The sequence below is a fragment of the Salmo trutta genome, chromosome 7, assembly GCF_901001165.1.
Source record: "Salmo trutta chromosome 7, fSalTru1.1, whole genome shotgun sequence".
NCBI lineage: Eukaryota > Metazoa > Chordata > Actinopteri > Salmoniformes > Salmonidae > Salmo > Salmo trutta.
In genome coordinates, this window is record NC_042963.1 from 37,078,452 (window position 1) to 37,096,262 (window position 17,811).

General features: G+C 41.9%; 1 protein-coding gene across 2 annotated transcripts in view; it reads left to right on the forward strand.

Moving 5' to 3' along the window:
* The window catches only part of LOC115197322 (furin), a 223,724-nt gene that overhangs the window by 124,098 nt on the left and 81,815 nt on the right, over window positions 1-17,811 (forward strand). Inside the window, exons 3-4 of one of the 2 annotated variants that reach the window (XM_029758720.1) lie at window positions 2,266-2,364; window positions 15,787-15,891. In XM_029758720.1, the coding sequence (XP_029614580.1) occupies window positions 2,266-2,364; window positions 15,787-15,891 (204 nt within the window). The remainder of the gene's footprint in view (window positions 1-2,265; window positions 2,365-15,786; window positions 15,892-17,811) is intronic. The other variant, XM_029758721.1, reaches the window with a different exon arrangement.

Genomic DNA, 17,811 nt, shown 5'->3' on the forward strand with positions numbered 1-17,811 from the left:
CTATAATTTAGCCCAAACAGCTACCTCTTCCCCTACTGTATTTATTTATTTATTTATTTATTTATTTTGCTCCTTTGCACCCCATTATTTCTATTTCTACTTTGCACTTTCTTCCACTACAAATCTACCATTCTAGTGTTTTACTTGCTATATTGTATTTACTTTGCCACCATGGCGTTTTTTGCCTTTATCTCCCTTATCTCACCTCATTTGCTCACATTGTATATAGACTTATTTTTCTATTGTATTATTGACTGTATGTTTGTTTTACTCCATGTGTAACTCTGTGTTGTTGTATGTGTCGAACTGCTTTGTTTTATCTTGGCCAGGTCGCAATTGTAAATGAGAACTTGTTCTCAACTTGCCTACCTGGTTAAATAAAGATGAAATAAAATAAGTAAAACAATCAAACAGCCAAAAGGTCAGTAGAGGGACAAAGTGGAGTGGCAATTCAACGGCTCAGACACGAAATTCCAGACAAACACAGATTGTAAAGTCGTAGACACTGACGTTTCACTCCCGGACAAACCTAAAACTTTCTTTGCCCGCTTCGATAAAAACACAGTGCCGCCGATGCGTGCTGCTGCCACCCACTAGGACTGTGAGCTCTCGTTCTCTGTGGCTGAGCTGAGTAAGACATTTTAGCGTGTTAATCCTCACAAGGCTGCCGGCCCAGACGGCATCCCAAGCCGCATCTTCAGAGCATGGGCAGACCAGCTGGCTGGAGTATTTACGGACATATTCAATCTCTCCCAATCCCAGTCTGTTGTCCCCAATTGCTTCAAGATGTCCCCCATTGTTCCTGAGCCCAAGAAAGCAAAGGTAACTGAACTAAATGACTACCGCCCCGTAGCACTCACTTCTGTCATCATAAAGGGCTTTGAGAGGCTTGTTAGGTAACATATCACTTCCACCTTAACCAACACCCTAAACCCACTACAATTTGCATACCGCCCCAACAGATCCACGGATGACGCAATCGCCATCGCACTGCACTGCCCTATCCCATCTGGACAAGATGAATACCTGTGTAAGAATGCTGTTCATCAACTACAGCTCAGCCTTCAACACCATAGTACCCTCCAAGTTCATCACTAAGCTCAGGGCCCTGGGCCTAAACCCCGCCCTGTGCAACTGGGTCCTGGACTTCCTGACGGGCCGACACCAGGTGGTGAATGTAGGCAACAACACCTCTGCTACGCTGATCCTCAACACCCCACAAGGTTGCATGCTCAGCCCCATCCTGTGCTCCTTGTGTGGCTACGCACGTCTCCAACTCAATCATTAAGTTTGCAGACGACACAACCATGGTAGGCCTGATTACCAACAACGACAAGACTAAAAGTGGGAGGTGAGGTCCCTGGCAAAGCGGTACCAGAAAAATAACCTCTCCCTCAATGTCAACAAAACAAAAGAGCTGATCATAGAGAGAGCACGCTCCTCAAATTAATGGGGCCGCAGTGGAGAAGTTGAAAAGCTTCAAGTTTCTCGGCATGCACATCACTGACAACCTGAAGTGGTCCATTCACACAGGCAGTGTAACTCAACAAAATGTGAAAAACGTTCAAGGGGGTCTAGACTTTTTACAAGCACTGTTATGGAGGATAACTAGGCTAACTTTACTTTTCCTTTGCTAGCTAGCTACCTAGCCAACTAAAGCTAACACACAATCACATCAAGCAGCTGAAATGACAGCAAACAATGTGCATTTTCGTTTGTTTTACCTTCGTTTCTATTTGCTATTCTTTGGCTATATCCATTATAATGATCCTGATAAATGAATTCGCCTGGATCACAGAAGCTGTCAGTTTCATAACGTTCATATGCATGGCACGGCGGAGTTAAAAAAAAGGGTGACTTTCTGTACGGGTCGGATGAGCACACAGCGAGGCTTATATTAACCCCCGCTGTACCAAACCAAATACTAGGCAGGGAGCATGGGGAAATAATGTCAAGACCCTTTTTTCCAAGGGAGATTAAGTTTATGAATGCCTGGCTGGGCTGTGGGACAGTGGATGCACATTGATACATGTAATGGAACTGTTAACAGGCACTCCCTGCTATCAACCATCAGCATCCAGGATCCAAATGTAACCGTTTTATGAAATTGATTTGTCTGTCTCTATCGATCTGAAAATGTATTGTGTGTTTGCGTGCGCGTGTGTATACGTGTGTACAAGGGTGCGCTAGTGCTATCGATATGTATCTTTGGTTTTCATTGGGACTGCATATCAGTGTCTCAATGTTCTTTTTCTGTGTCTGCAGGTGTTTGGGGGTTATTATCACTTCCGGCATCACACCGTGGTGAAGAGATCCCTATCAGGCCACAGGGGAACACACGTACGACTACAGAAGGAACCACAGGTAGGTTACTGTGCACAGCCAATGCACCATAAAGCAAGGTTTGCCAAATCCAAATACTCAAGTGTGTGCCATGTTGCCAACATATGTTCCAAAACAATTAGGCCTACAAGTAAAAATGCAAATAAGAACGTTTCTGTCATGAAACGTTTGGTGCCATCATGGATGACAGTTTGTCAAACTCTCTACATACCGTTCCCTATATCAACAGCTTTACACACTTCCATCCATATGCTTCTGTTCTGACCTCCCCCCAGGTGTGTGGAGTCATAAATATGCAAATCTTCCTCCAAACAACACAACAACAACAGCTGGTCTGTGTGTTTGCGTTCTCATTTTGCGGCGCGTCTTGTAAAAGCATTGTTTTTATCCAAATGTTAATGAGAAGAGGAATCCAGACATTGGCCCATCTGTTACACAAAGACGTTCACAGCTCGAGGAGTAAGCTTCATTTAGGCAGCTGGCTGTAACTGAGCTCTCAGCTCTCTCAGCTCTAGAGAACTAGTCTTTTTTTACCTGAAAGTCAGCTTGTTCAATTCAAATCCTCCAGCATAATTCTGCATCAAAACGCTACTTGTCAAGTTCAGTTCCTCTAGCGTGCGCTCATTCTGCATTCTGCATTCTGCATTCTAGTTACAGGCAGAACTGTGTTGTTTGGATGAGGAGATGGAGGTAGGTGACCTTGTCTGCAGGGTAGCTAAACACTGGGGACATAGTTATAAAGTGTATAAAAAAAAGTATGCAAGCATTTCGCTACACTCGCAATAACATCTTCTAACCATGTGTATGTGACCAATAAAATTGGATTTGATTTGAAGTGAAAACAGGTGTGCCGTGAACCATCTGCAGCTAGCTGTCCCTCCTAGCCAGGGTCGAATTCTTGAAAAGTAGTGTATGTACATCCAGCAGATTTCCTGATGCGGAGCCCAAAAAAAACAGAGGAAGAAAAACTGATGTAGACGCTTGTTGCAATTAGAAACAGTATACAGGAGCTGTCAACAGTGCAGGTATCTATTCCTTTCTTCAGGCTTTTCTGCCCTTTTCCAGAAAGAGAGAGGAGCTTTCACCCAGGCTTAGCTATGTCAACCTAAGTGGACAGTGAGCCACTAGGCTATGATAAGCTATAGAAAGCTGTGGGTGTCAGTCTAGCTGGAAGCTCAGTGAAGATTACATTCAAAAAGCAATAAGATACAGTAGGCGTTAAAGATAACTGGAGAAATAAGATCTGTGAGAAAGTAATAAGATGAGGAGATCAGATGAGAAAGGAAGGAATGAGAGAGGGAGATGGAGGCAGGAATCCATCTAACTTAGGGTGCTTTGGTATTTGGGTAGAAATCAGTCTTACTTCATATATACAATATATCTACAGTGCATTCAGGAAATGTATTCAGACTTTTTCCACATTTTGTTACGTTACAACCTTATTCTAAACTTGATTCAATAGTTATTTTCCCCTCATCAATCTACACACAATACCCCATAATGACAAAGCAAAAACAGGTTTTTAGAAATGTTTGCAATGTATTACAATGTATTCAAAAAAAAATTGGAATTATCACATTTACATAAGTATTCAGACCCTTTACTCAATACTTTGTTGAAGCGCCTTTGGCAGTGATTACAGCCTCGAGTCTTCTTGGCTATGACGCTATAAGCTTGTCACACCTTTATTTGGGGGATTTGACCTATTCTTCTCTGCAGATCCTCTCAAGCTCTGTCAGGTTGGATGGGGAGTGTCGCTGCACAGTTATTTTCAGGTCTCTACAGAGATGTTGGATCGGGTTCATGTCCGGGCTCTGGCTGGGCCACTCAAGGACATTCAGAGACTTGTCCCGAAGCCACTACTGCGTTGTCTTGGCTGTGTGCTTATGGACGTTGTCCTGTTGGAAGGTGAACCTTAGCCCCAATCTGAGTTCCTGAACGCTCTGGAGCAGGTTTTCATCAAGGATCTCTCTGTACTTTTCTCTGTTCATCTTTCCCTCGATCCTGACTAGTCTCCCAGTCCCTGCTGCTGAAAAACATCCCTACAGCTTCACCATAGGGATGGAGCCAGGTTTCCTCCAGACGTGACGCTTTTCATTCAGGCCAAATAGTTCAATCTTGGTTTCATCAGACCAGAAAATCTTGTTTCTCATTGTCTGAGAGTCCTTAGGTGCCTTTTGGCAAACTATTTTACTGAGGAGTGGCTTTCATTTGGCCACTCTACCATAAAGGCCTGATTGGTGAAGTGCTGTAGAGATGTTTGTTCTTCTAGAAGGTTCTTTGGAGCTCTGTCAGAGTGACCATCGGGTTCTTGGTCACCTCCCTGACCAAGGCCCTTCTCCCCGATTGCTCAGTTTGGCCAGGCAGCCAGCTCTAGGAAGTGTAATGCGGTGCGTACTTGCAGCAGAGAAGTCAGGCGCAGGAGAGCGAAAACTGATTTACAACAGTGTCTTTTAATAAACATAAACCACCGTCAACAGAACAATACATGAAATGGGTCAAACAAAACCCGGTAAATACCAGAATACCGTGCAACAGCACTACAAGAAAAAATTACGGACAAGGACATGGGGGAGAACAGAGGGTTAAATACACAACATGTAATTGATGGAATTGGAACCAGGTGTGATGGAAGACAAGACAAAACCAATGGAAAATGAAAAGTGGATCGGTGATGGCTAGAAGATCGGCGTCGTCGACCGCCGAAAGCTGCCCGAACAAGGAAAGGGACCAACTTCGGCGGAAGTTGTGACAGGAAGAGTCTTAGTGGTTCCAAACTTCTTCCGTTTAAGAATGATGGAGGCCACTGTGTTCTTGGGGACCTTCAATGCTGCAGACGTATTTTGGTACCCTTCCCCAGATCTGTGTCTCGACACAATCCTCTCTCAGAGCTCTACGGACAAATCCTACGAGCTCATAACTTGGTTTTTGCTCTGACATGCACTGTCAACTGTGGGACCTTATATAGACAGGTGTGTGCCATTCCAAATCATGTCCCATCAATTGAATTTACGACTGGTGGACTCCAATCAAGTTGTAGAAACATCTCAAGGATGATCAATGAAAACCGGATGCACCTGAGCTCAATTTTGAGTCTCACAGCAAAGGGGCTGAATACTTGTGTAATAAGGTATTTCTGTTATTTATTTTTAATAAATTAGCAAAAAAATCAAAAACCTTTTTTCGCTTTGTCTTTATAGGGTATTGTGTGTAGATTGATGAGAGAAAAATAATATTTAATCAATTTTAGAATAAGGCTGTAACAACAAATCTGTAAAAAGTCAAGGGGTCTGAATTATTTCTGAATGCACTGTATATACTACTACTGTAATTTGAGGTAAAGAGTGGTTTCCTGTATATATCCTGTCGTGGAAATTCAGTTCTGAGAGAGGTTTGGTTACTTATTCAAACAATCATCTTTATTTAATATCGATTAATTATTGAAATAATGAGGCTGGTCGACCCCCCACCCTTGAGTGTTGGACCGAGTAACCTAACCTTTACACAAATGCAGAGTACTATATATAGCTGACACTAACAATGCTCAGACATGGTTGGTTCAACCCCCCTCATGCAGATTGGCGCATCATAATGACAGGATGGACCCAGAGTGGTTTATCTGCACGTGGGTTGTCTTAACCCCACCCTGGCTTAGTTTCCCAAATGATTTTGAGACAATGAGGGATTGTTCTACACCTAAGCTATCTCAAGTAAAACACATTCTTGTCTCTGTAATGCAGTCTTTAACCCATTTGTCAGCTCAAGCCATCTCCAGTGACCATACGCCCAGATTAGCTGCAGGGAACTAGAGTGGAGACCTTGAAAACACAGACACTAGTAGGACAGAAATGTCTTGCTATTAGTTAAATATCAGTTGTTAACCATTAATATAAAATGAACCAGGTAAATATGCCATTTTTCTTTCACAATCCATATGCTCATTCAGGAGGACTCTTTAGACAGTTTCAAAGGGCAACTTCAACCTGGTCACACACACATATACTTTAGTTAACCCCAGGCTGCAGGTGAGCAGGGTTCAGGCTGGGGAACAGCTTGTCCAGGGCAACCTCACTCTAACAAATCCTGCCCAAAGCAAAGCCAGGCCATGGGCACTCTGGCAGACAGCGACCACTGCAATACACTTTAGACACTTTAGAAAGGGTCAAATGTGTGTGGGTGCGTGCACACCTGTTCTGAATAAAACACATTCAGTGTGTGTTGGATTTGTGTGTTTTCCCCAAGATGGATGTATTAAATATGGTTTCATCTAAATATTAATTAACTAAATGTTTTTGCTGAAAGTGGCGTAATACAGAGGAGGGATGACGGTCTATAGGTTGGTGACTATAATGTAAGGCTTAGGTAAATTAGTGCATGGAAAGCTTCCGCTAGATCCTCTCAGTGTAATCCTGGACCTGTCTCACCCATTCCTCCCATTGTCTTGTGTCTTCAGCCCTGCCTGGCTGACACACTGCTTAGCTCCATTCGCTTTGAATAATCACACCCTGCAAAGATGACATTGGCAGAATCGCATAACCCCCGCCATTAAACCAGAGACTTTTTGTCATCTCTTCTCTCCCTCTCCCTCCTCTCTTATACTCACTCTCTCTCTCACCGTGAGGGATGGATGAAATCTATTTGTTTTCGGGGCAGCTTTTTTATTCTGTCTTAACTTCTATGGGCTACGTGGGACCCACCTAGCGTCCCACCTGCGGGACACAGCCATTGAAATATCAGGGCGGCAAATTCAAAACAACAAAATGTCATAATTCAACTTTCTCAAACATACAACTATTTTACGACATTTTAAAGATACACTTCTCCTTGATGTAACCACATTGTCCGATTTCAAAAAGGCTTCACAGCGAAAACAAAACATTAGATTATGTTAGGAGAGTATTTTTAATGTAAAATTGCGATAATATTCCAACCGGACAATAGCATATTCATTTAAGAAGAAAAAGAAGGAACGGCGCGCTCACGGGATCGAGCATATCCAATCCCTTTGTCTCCAGGCAGTCCACTGATTGACTGAGCTCCTATACTCTGCCCAGTGACAGGAGAATTCTCAAACCACTTTCTGAAGGCTGTTGACAGCCAATGGAAGCCTTAGGAAGTGCAACGTGACCCCACAGAAACTGTAGTTTCGATAGAGAATCAAAAGAAGAACTACAATTCTCAGACTTTTCACTTCCTGGGGTGATTTTACTCAGGTTTTTGCCTGCCATATGAGTTCTGTTATACTCACAGGCACCATTCAAACAGTTTTAGAAACTTCAGAGTGTTTTCTATCCAAATCTACTAATAATATGCATATTCTAGTTTCTGGGCAAGAGTAGTAACCAGTTTAATTTGGGTACGTTTTTTCATCCGGCCGTGAAAATACTGCCCCCTACACCCCAACAGGTTAACAAACCTCACTGTTACTTATTGCATACTTAGGAGGGGATATTTTCATTTCCACTCTCTCCAATCTCCTCTCTCCCTGTGGAGTTGTCAGTAGCTATTACACACACACATACAAACACAGTGCAGTGTGTCTGGAGGCTGTGGCAGTGGCATGATGGTTTATGTATCTCCTCTCTCCATAAGCCAGATATGAGGATCAGAGAGGAGACACAGTGTGTCTAGCAGCCCATCATTAGAAACCAGGCCTACCTGAGGATCTGTCTTTTTCAGCAATCTATTTTCTGTGTTTGAGGGGTACAAAATCCACTTTTCACTTAAATCTCGTTGGATTGATTGCTTTCACTTTACACCTGTGACTCTTTCATACTCTTGCTTGTGCCTGTGATTTTTCCCCGTTAATGTTATCACCGCAGAAATGTTTGTAATGAGCTGCCAAACACACTCTGGTAATGGCTGAATGGGATACATTGTCTTTCCGTTGAATCTATAAAGCCTTGTTCACATTGGCAGTTTGAAGTTACTCAAATCCTATTTATTTGCATATCTGATTTGAATCTTTTATTTTTCCTGCAGTCTGAACAGCCAAAAAATACATGGAATCAGATCAAGCCACGTTTCAAACCACCTTCATAGGAAGTTTAAAGTCATATACAAATCTGATTCCTGGCCATGTGATTTGTGTCTGAACGGTCAAATCATGTTTATTTGCCCTCAAGTGGCTTTTAGACTGTTATTCTGCATATCTTGTTGCTTGCTAACTACTCTGTTGACAGTTTAACAAGAACATGTGGTAGCTAATTGTTTACCAACAAATTAGTGAATGTGCGAGAAAGCAAAACAGCTACCGAGCTAGCTAGTTGACTGCTATGGCTACCAAAAACAGCTACCTAACTAGCTAGTTGACTGCTGTGGCTAGCCAAAAACAGCTACCTACCTAGCTAATTGACTACTGTGGCTATCCAAAAAGGATTTGTTTTGAAAGTTTTATCATGTTATCCTTGGAGGCTTTAAAAGTGTTCTTACCCTATGATTTTGAACATTCAATGCAACTGGGAAACGTTCATGGCAGGCATTGTTGTCACCTTAGCTTGCTTTTTCTGAGTGATAGGAAACACAAGCACCACCACCAATCAGCCTACACCACTGCACACACTCCCGTTGTTACTAGCGTAGCCTTGTCAGCAAATTACTACTGTCTAAACACACACAAATCTGATTTGGTCTCTTGTAACTTGCTGTTTGGACAGTCGGGACAGTCGGTAGTTCAAATCCATGTGGAACTACTGACTGTCCAAACAGCAAGTTACAAGAGACCAAATCAGATTTGTGTGTGTTCAGACAGCAGTCCGTAATAGGTCTACGGTCAAACAACCACCCCTCTGCACTGTCAAACGCTCCCTAAAACACTTCAGTGAGCAGGCCTTTCTAATCGACCTGGCCAGAGTATCCTGGAAGGATATTGACCTCATTCCGTCAGTAGACGATGCCTGGTTATTCGTGCTTTCCTCACAATCTTAAATAAGCATGCCCCATTAAAAAAAATGTACCAGGAACAGATATAGTCCGTGGTTCACTCCAGACCTGACTGCCCTTGACCAGCACAAAAACATCCTGTGGCGTACTGCATTAGCATCGAATAGCCCCGCGATATGCAACTCTTCAGGCAAGTTAGGAACCAAAATACACAGGCAGTTAGGAAAGCAAAGGCTAGCTTTTTCAAACAGAAATTTGCATCCTGCAGCACAAACTCCAAAAAGTTCTGTGACACTGTAAAGTCCATGGAGAATAAGAGAACCTGCTCCCAACTGCCCACTGCACTGAGGCTAGGAAACACTGTCACCACCGATAAATCCACTGTAATTGAGAATTTCAAGAAGCATTTTTCTACGGTTGGCCATGCTTTCCACCTGGCCACCCCTACCCTGGTCAACAGCCCTGCACCCCCCACATCAACTTGCCCAAGCCTCCCCCATTTCTCCTTCACACAAATCCAGATAGCTGATGTTCTGAAAGAGCTGCAAAATCTGGACCCCTACAAATCAGCAGGGCTAGACAATCTGGACCCTCTCTTTCTAAAATGATCCGCCGAAATTGTTGCAACCCCTATTACTAGCCTGTTCAACCTCTCTTTTGTATCGTCTGAGATCCCCAAAGATTGGAAAGCTGCCGTGGTCATCCCCCTTTTCAAAGGGGGAGACACTCAAGACCCAAACTGCTATATCTATTCTACCCTGCCTTTCTAAGGTCTTCGAAAGCCAAGTTAACAAACAGATCACCGACCATTTCGAATCTCACCCTACCTTCTCCGCTATGCAATCTGGTTTCCGAGCTGGTCATGGGTGCACCTCAGCCACGCTCAAGGTCCTAAACGATATCATACCCGCCATCGATAAGAGATAATACTGTGCAGCTGTATTCATCGACCTGGCCAAGGCTTTCGACTCTGTCAATCACCACATTCTTATCAGCAGACTCAACAGCCTTGGTTTCTCAAATGACTGCCTCGCCTTGTTCACCAACTACTTCTCAGACAGAGTTCAGTGTATCAAATCTGAGGGCCTGTTGTCCGGACCTCTGGCAGGTGGTCACAGGGTTGGGGGTTCAATTCTCGGGCTGACTCTTTTCTCTGTATACATCAATGATGTCGCTCTTGCTGCTGGTCTCTGATCCACCTCCACACAGATGACACCATTCTGTATACTTCTGGCCCTTCTTTGGACATTGTGTTAACTGACCTCCAGACGAGCTTCAATGCCATATAACTCTCCTTCTGTGGCCTCCAACTGCTCTTAAATGCCAGTAAAACTAAATGCATGCTCATCAACCGATCGCTGCCCGCACCTGCCCACCCATCCAGCATCACTACTCTGGACTGTTCTTACTTAGAAAATGTGGACAACTACAAATACCTAAGTGTCTGATTAGACTGTACACACTCCTTCCAGACTCACATAAAACATCTCCAATCCAAAATTAAATCTAGAATCGGCTTCCTATTTTGCAACAAAGCATTCTTCACTCATGCTGCCAAACATACCCTCGTAAAACTGACTATCCTGCCGATCCTTGACTTCGGCGATGTCATTTACAAAATAGCCTCCAACACTCTACTCAGCAAATTGGATGCAGTCTATCACAGTGCCATCCATTTTATCACCAAAACCCCATATACTACCCACCACTGCGACCTCTATGGCTGGCCCTCACTACATATCCGTCACCAAACCCACTGGCTCCAGGTCATCTAAAAGTCTTTGCTAGGTAAAGCCCCGCCTTATCTCAGCTCACTGGTCACCATAGCAGCACCCAAAGCCAATTCCTCCTTTGGCCGCTTTTCCTTCCAGTTCTCTGCTGCCAATAAATGGAACGAATTGCAAAAATCACTGAAGCTGGAGACCCATATCTCCCTCACTAACTCTATGCACCAGCTGTACATAGCCTATCTGTAAATAGCCCATCCAACTACCTCATCCCCATACTGTTATTTATTTTTTTGCTCCTTTGCACCCCAGTATCTCTACTTGCACATTTCATCATCTGCACATCTATCACTCTAGTGTTTAATTGCTAAATTGTAATTATTTCGCCACTATGGCCTATTTATTGCCTTACCTCCCTTATCTTACCTCATTTGCACACACTGTATATAGACTTTTTCTCTATTGTGTTATTGACTGTATGTTTGTTTATTCCTCGTGTAACTCTGTGTTGTTGTTTGTGTCGCACTGCTTTGCTTTATCTTGGCCAGGTCGCAGTTGTAAATGAGAACTTGTTCTCAACTAGCCTACCTGGTTAAATAAAGGTGAATTTCTTTTTTTTAAGTCATTTGCTGACAAGGCTATGCTAGTCATAGTAATGACGGTGTGTGCAGTGGTGTAGGCTGATTGGTGGTGGTACTTCCTATCACTCGGAAGTTATGTAGCAAGCTAAGGTGACAACAATGTGCCTTTATCTATATGCTAACATCGCACAACAATGCCTAATTTATCATGACCATTACAAATAACAAGTTCTAATTGCTAAATTGCCCTATCTACACTACCGTTCAAAGTTTGGTAGTTTATTATTTTAAAAGGCTAATTGATCATTAGAAAATCCTTTTGCAATTATGTTAGCATAGCTGAAAACTGTCGTGCTAATTAAAGAAGCAATAAAACTGTCCTTCTTTAGACTAGTTGAGTATCTGGAGAATCAGCATTTATGGGTTCGATTACAGGCTCAAAAACAAAGACCTTTCTTCTAAAACTCGTCAAGCTATTCTTGTTCTGAGAAATGAAGGCTATTCTATGCGAGAAATTGCCAAGAAACTGAAGATCTCGTACAACGCTGTGTAATATTCCCTTCACAGAAGATCGCAAACTGGCTCTAACCAGAATAGAAAGAGGAGTGGGAGGCCCCGGTGCACAACTGAGCAAGAGGACAAGTACATTAGAGTGTCTAGTTTGAGAAACAAACGCCTCACAAGTCCTCAACTGGCAGCTTCATTAAATAGTACCCGCAAAACACCAGTCTCAACGTCAACAGTGAAGAGGCGACTCTGTGATGCTGGTCTTCTAGGCAGAGTTGCAAAGAAAGAGCCATATCTCAAACTGGCCAATAAAAAGAAAAGATTAAGAGGGACAAAAGAACGCAGACATTGGACAGAGGTATCATGCCTAGAAGGCCAGCATCCCGGAGTCGCCTCTTCACTGCTGACATTGAGACTGGTGTTTTGTGGGTCAATTAGTTGCTGATAATGGGCCTCTGTACGCCTATGTAGATATTCCATAAAAAAATAAACCATTTCCAGCTACGATAGTCATTTACAACATGAACAATGTCTATGCTGTATTTCTGATCAATTTTATGTTTTTTAATGGACAAAAAATGTGCTTTTCTTTCAAAAACAAGAACATTTCCAAGTGACCCCAAACTTTTGAAGAAGTAGTTTATATTCAGTCAATAAAAACCAATTGCCATTTGAGTCATTCACTGTAACCATAATGATTTGTGTTACCTGCTCGGCTCTGACAGTGTCACTAAGATGTGATGCGAGTTTTCTGCTCCTGCTTTCCCCCTGTTTTTCACACAATGTTTTTTGATAAAACGCATAAGAAATGTCTTGCTGCGTTTTGTAAATGCATATCTGAAAATATTCTTATTGTAATTTCTGCTCGACATCAGACTAATTTTGCGTCAGTTGCGCTTCTCCACTGGGAAGAGAGTTCATGAACTGGGATTCTATTAGCTGTCTGCTGTCTGCTGGTGTGTAGCTACTTTTCTAGGTACTTTTCTTGGTGTAGCCTCCAATTTTCTGGTAAAATGCAAGATTAACTTCAAGCAAAAGATTAGATTAGTGACTGTAAATGACTGTAACCAAATATTATTATTATTTATTTGTTATTTTTTATTTAACCTTTATTTAGCTAGGCAGTCAGTTAAGAATAAATTCTTATTTGCAATGACGGCCTAAACATGACTGTCACCAATCATTCTAGATTAATGAGGAAATGGCAATGATTAACAGTAGCCTGCATTTACTACTGGTTATACTTTTGATATATAGCGGAGAGCACAAATTGGCGGGAGAGTGCACATGGAGAGAGAAGTGCCTAGTGTTCTGTTGCCACACAGTATTTGAAAAAAAATGTGATCTCTGGTTAAAGACCAATATTTAACATTAGTTCAAAAACTTGATTACTCATGCCCATCCCTATTTCTGGGTAACAATGAAGTACCTTACTGTAATAGTTTTCCATGAAAATAGCAACAAAAAAAGCTTGAATTTTGCTAGGACTGTCTGGGAGTGGTCTGAGTGGGAAGGGGAAACTGAAAACTAGCTGTTATTGGCAGAGAGGTTTGGAACTCTCTTTGTTATTAGTCTATTAACCTCTCTTGGGTAGGGGGCAGTATTTTCACGGCCGGACGAAAAACGTACCCAAATTAAATGGCCTACTACTCGGGCCCAGGAACTAGAATATGCATATTACTAGTGGATTTGGATAGAAAACACTTTGAAGTTTCTAAAACTGTTTGAATGATGTCTGTGAGTATAACAGAACTCATATGGCAGGCAAAAACCTGAGACAAAATCCAACCAGGAAGTGGAGGATCTGAGGCGGTAGTTTTTTCAAGTGATTTCCTATCCAACACACAGTGATTTAGGGTTCCTTTTGCACTTCCTAAGAATTCCACTAGATGTCAACAGTCTTTAGAAAGTTGTTTGAGGCTTCTATGGTGAACAGAGAGCCAACAAAGGAAGTTGGAAGTTGTTGACTCAAGAAAACACATGAGTTCATTGGCGCGCATTCACGGGAGGGGTAGCTGTGTTCCAAAACGTTTTTCAAGACATTAGAATCGTCCGGTTGGAATATTATTGAAGTTCTAAGTTAAAAAGGCCCTAAAGATTGATGCTATACAACGTTTGACATGTTTGAACGAACGTAAATATAACTTTTTTTGACTTTTCGTCGTGACATTTTGGCCGAGCTTCCTACATTTGGAGTAGCTTACTGAACGCGCAAACAACAACGAGGTATTTGGACATAAATTATGGACTTTATCGAACAAAACAACATTTATTGTGGACCTGGGATTCCTGGAAGTGCCTTCTGATGAAGATCATCAAAGGTAAGTGAATATTTCTAATGCTATTTATGATTTTAGATGACTCCAAAATGGCGGGTATCTGTATTGCTTGATGTCTATTTCTGAGCGCAGTACTCAGATTATTGCAAAGTGTGCTTTCCCCGTGAAGCTTTTTTGAAATCTGTCACAGCGGTTGCATAAAGGAGATGTTCATCTATATTTCTTTGAATAACAGTTTAATATTTTATCAACGTTTATGATGAGTATTTTTGTAAATTGTTGTGCTGATCACCGGCAGTATTGGAGGCAAAATATTTTCTGAACATCACGCGCCAATGTAAAATGCTGTTTTTGGATATAAATATCAACTTGATCGAACAAAAATGCATGTGTTGTGTAACATGATGTCCTAGGAGTGTCATCTGATGAAGATCGTCAAAGGTTACTGCATAATTTTAGCTGGTTTTCTGGTTTTTGTGACGCCTGTCCTTGCTTGGAAAATGGCTGTGTGGTTTTTCTTGTGTTGGAACTGTCCTAACATAATCTAACTTTATGCTTTCGCCGTAAAGCCTTTTTGAAATCGGACAATGTGGTTACATTAAGGAGACGTGTATCTTTAAAATGGTGTAAAATAGTCGTATGTTTGAGAACTTTGAATTATGACATTTTGTGGTTTTGAATTTGACGCTCTGATTTTTCACTGGCTGTTGAATAGTGTGAACCGTGGGTCCCACCTCCCCAAGAGAGGTTAACCAATTTACCGGTTTGTGATCACACCAGGCAAGCCGAAACTCCTACCCATGCAAACCTGCTGATTAGAAAGTCCTGTGCAGATTGAATTTTCAACCAGCAACTATCAGGATATAATAGTGATTACATTTTTTTTTTTTTACAGTGTTAGTTTCATCAGCTGTTGTACAGTATGATACAAAACACAGGAAAAATAATAATTTGGACTGCACTGGCCCTTTAATACAGTTGAAATGTTTTCAAATGAGATGCGCTGTAATGAAAGCAACTTCCGAAAATGAACACTCGGAATAGTGGTATTATGTTTGATCTCACAAACAATGTAAAGTATGTATAGATAGGTGTAATCTAGAGGTAAGCGTATTGATTTTTAATCCGGGGGTATCCTGCTATTGACATACTTATTGAATTATGCAAGAGAACGTGACAACAACAGTAATTAATGAGGCAGTCTAGACAGCACAGGTGAGTGCAGGTAGGGTAGACAGAGGAAGTGTTTGATGGCTGTTTCCCCCCTTTGTGTTAATGTATTCATATATGCAAATATGTTTTAATGCAAATGAGGCACATATCATTTTCTTAGTTTTAACATAAAATATAAAAAATAAATACCTGATGCAATAAATTTTTTAGATGTGTATTCTAAGAAAGAGAGCAGAGAGACGAAACACACACGCTAATGTGTGTGTGTGTTTGTGTGTGTGTGTTCCTCTTTAGGTGCGGTGGGCGGAGCAGCAGGTGTCTAGGCGGAGGAAGAAGAGGGATGTCTACACCGAACCATCCGACCCCAAATTCCCCCAGCAGTGGTACCTGGTGAGCAAGGTAGTTGTAACGCTGGTATAAAGAATTTTGGAGACAGGCGCAGGATTACACAATAGGGTTTTTTAATACACCCAAAACAAACACGTATACAAAAACACTGGGCTGTACCCAAACAAAAGAGCGAGGGTAAACCTCGTTGAACGCCACGGAACAATACCCGTAATACACAATATATATAGCACGCAGCATAAAAGCTGCACCAACGCATAGGTACTCACACCACCAACGGACATGGGAACAATAACCGACAAAGACATAGGGAACAGAGTGCACATATATAACATACTAATCAGGGGAAATGGGAACCAGGTGTGTGTAATCAGGCAAGACAGTCCAGGGTTGATGATAATGAATCCCGTTCAGTGAAGCCTAGAAAACCGGTGACGTAGACCTCCGGAACTGGTGAACAGAATGAGCATCAGTACCGGGGGATCCGTGACAGTAGTAGTCAGATCCCCCAGAACACTGTAGCCTCTACTGTACTAAAGCCAGGAGTTTTTCCTTATGCTGAACACATTGTACTATTTGAATTAGAACCTCTTAACACCCCTTTGACATGCTAGTATGTAAAATGTTTAAGACCGCAACATAGATACCTGTTGATATAGGGATTCTGCCTTTAAAGTGCACTTTTAAGGCAGTTCACTTCCACTTCACTGCTGTTTACCACATTCATACCTTTAAAACATAGAGACCTGCTGCCATACAGAAAAGGCAGGATGTATTAATCGGAGTATTTCAGTGAGGAGCAGGTTTTATTTCCCCCAGTCAGTAAGCCTCTTGTTGACATTTATCTGAAAGCTGGATGTGCTGCCTGCTGAGAAAACTCATCATCTGGGTGTCTGTCATTTAGCTAAATGTCTTCAAAATGTTCTAAAGCGCTCTTCACTTTGTTTACTTCAACTGTCAAGGCCCAAGTTCATTTCCCATGTGTAGTGAATACATGATGGCAATGAATACATGGAAATAATACATTATCTGCAGGTAGCGCTGGAAGGACAGTTTGCCGAAGTTGAGAGCTGATAAACAGGACTGAGACTGTTATTATAGAACGACCGATATGGATTTTTTTAGGGCCAATATCGATTTTTTGGGGGTCAAGGAGGCCGTGATCACGGATTCTTATGAAACTAGTAATTGTAGTCATTTTCCGTGATCGGGAAAAAGTGTTTTTTATAGCTGTCAGGATGCATCTCTAAATAACTCACTGCCAGGAAGAAAATTCTGAACTACTCAATAGGGGTGGCAGCGTAGCCTAGTGGTTAGAGTGTTGGACTAGTAACTGAAAGGTTGCAAGATCAAATCCCCGAGCTGACAAGGTACAAATCTGTTGTTCTGCCCCTGAACAAGGCAGTTAACCCACTGTTCCTAGGCTGTCATTGAAAATAAGAATTTGTTCTTAACTGACTTGCCTAGTTAATTAAAGGTAATAAAAAATAGGCTTATTCAGCTATCTGCCATCTCTCTCACCATTGCTCATATCACTTGGTGCTGTTTACTGCTAATATGAGAATTAGGTCAATGACATTTGCTACTGATCCTAAATGTGCATAATTTCTAAGGAGAACGACGTTAGAAAAAAATATGAAACAACGATGCACGTTCTGTCTGAATGACTCAAATCTGCCCATAGTTTGAGAAGTGAAAACACACATGCTGATCTATACAGCTTTGTTAGTCCATAAACATACAGTAAAGATTCTTAGGTAGCTAAACCTATTGCCAACCTTTATTTAGGCATTTTGAAACACTTCCTTCTTTCCCTATTACGACAATCATTTAATCCGACTATCAACTGTAAATTTAAGGATATGATTGCTGCTGGTCAGATCAGCACACCAGTAAATAGCTAACGTTACACCATCAGATGGCTCGTTTCCAAAAATGGTGCATGGTCAAAATGATAACCAGCTAACGTTA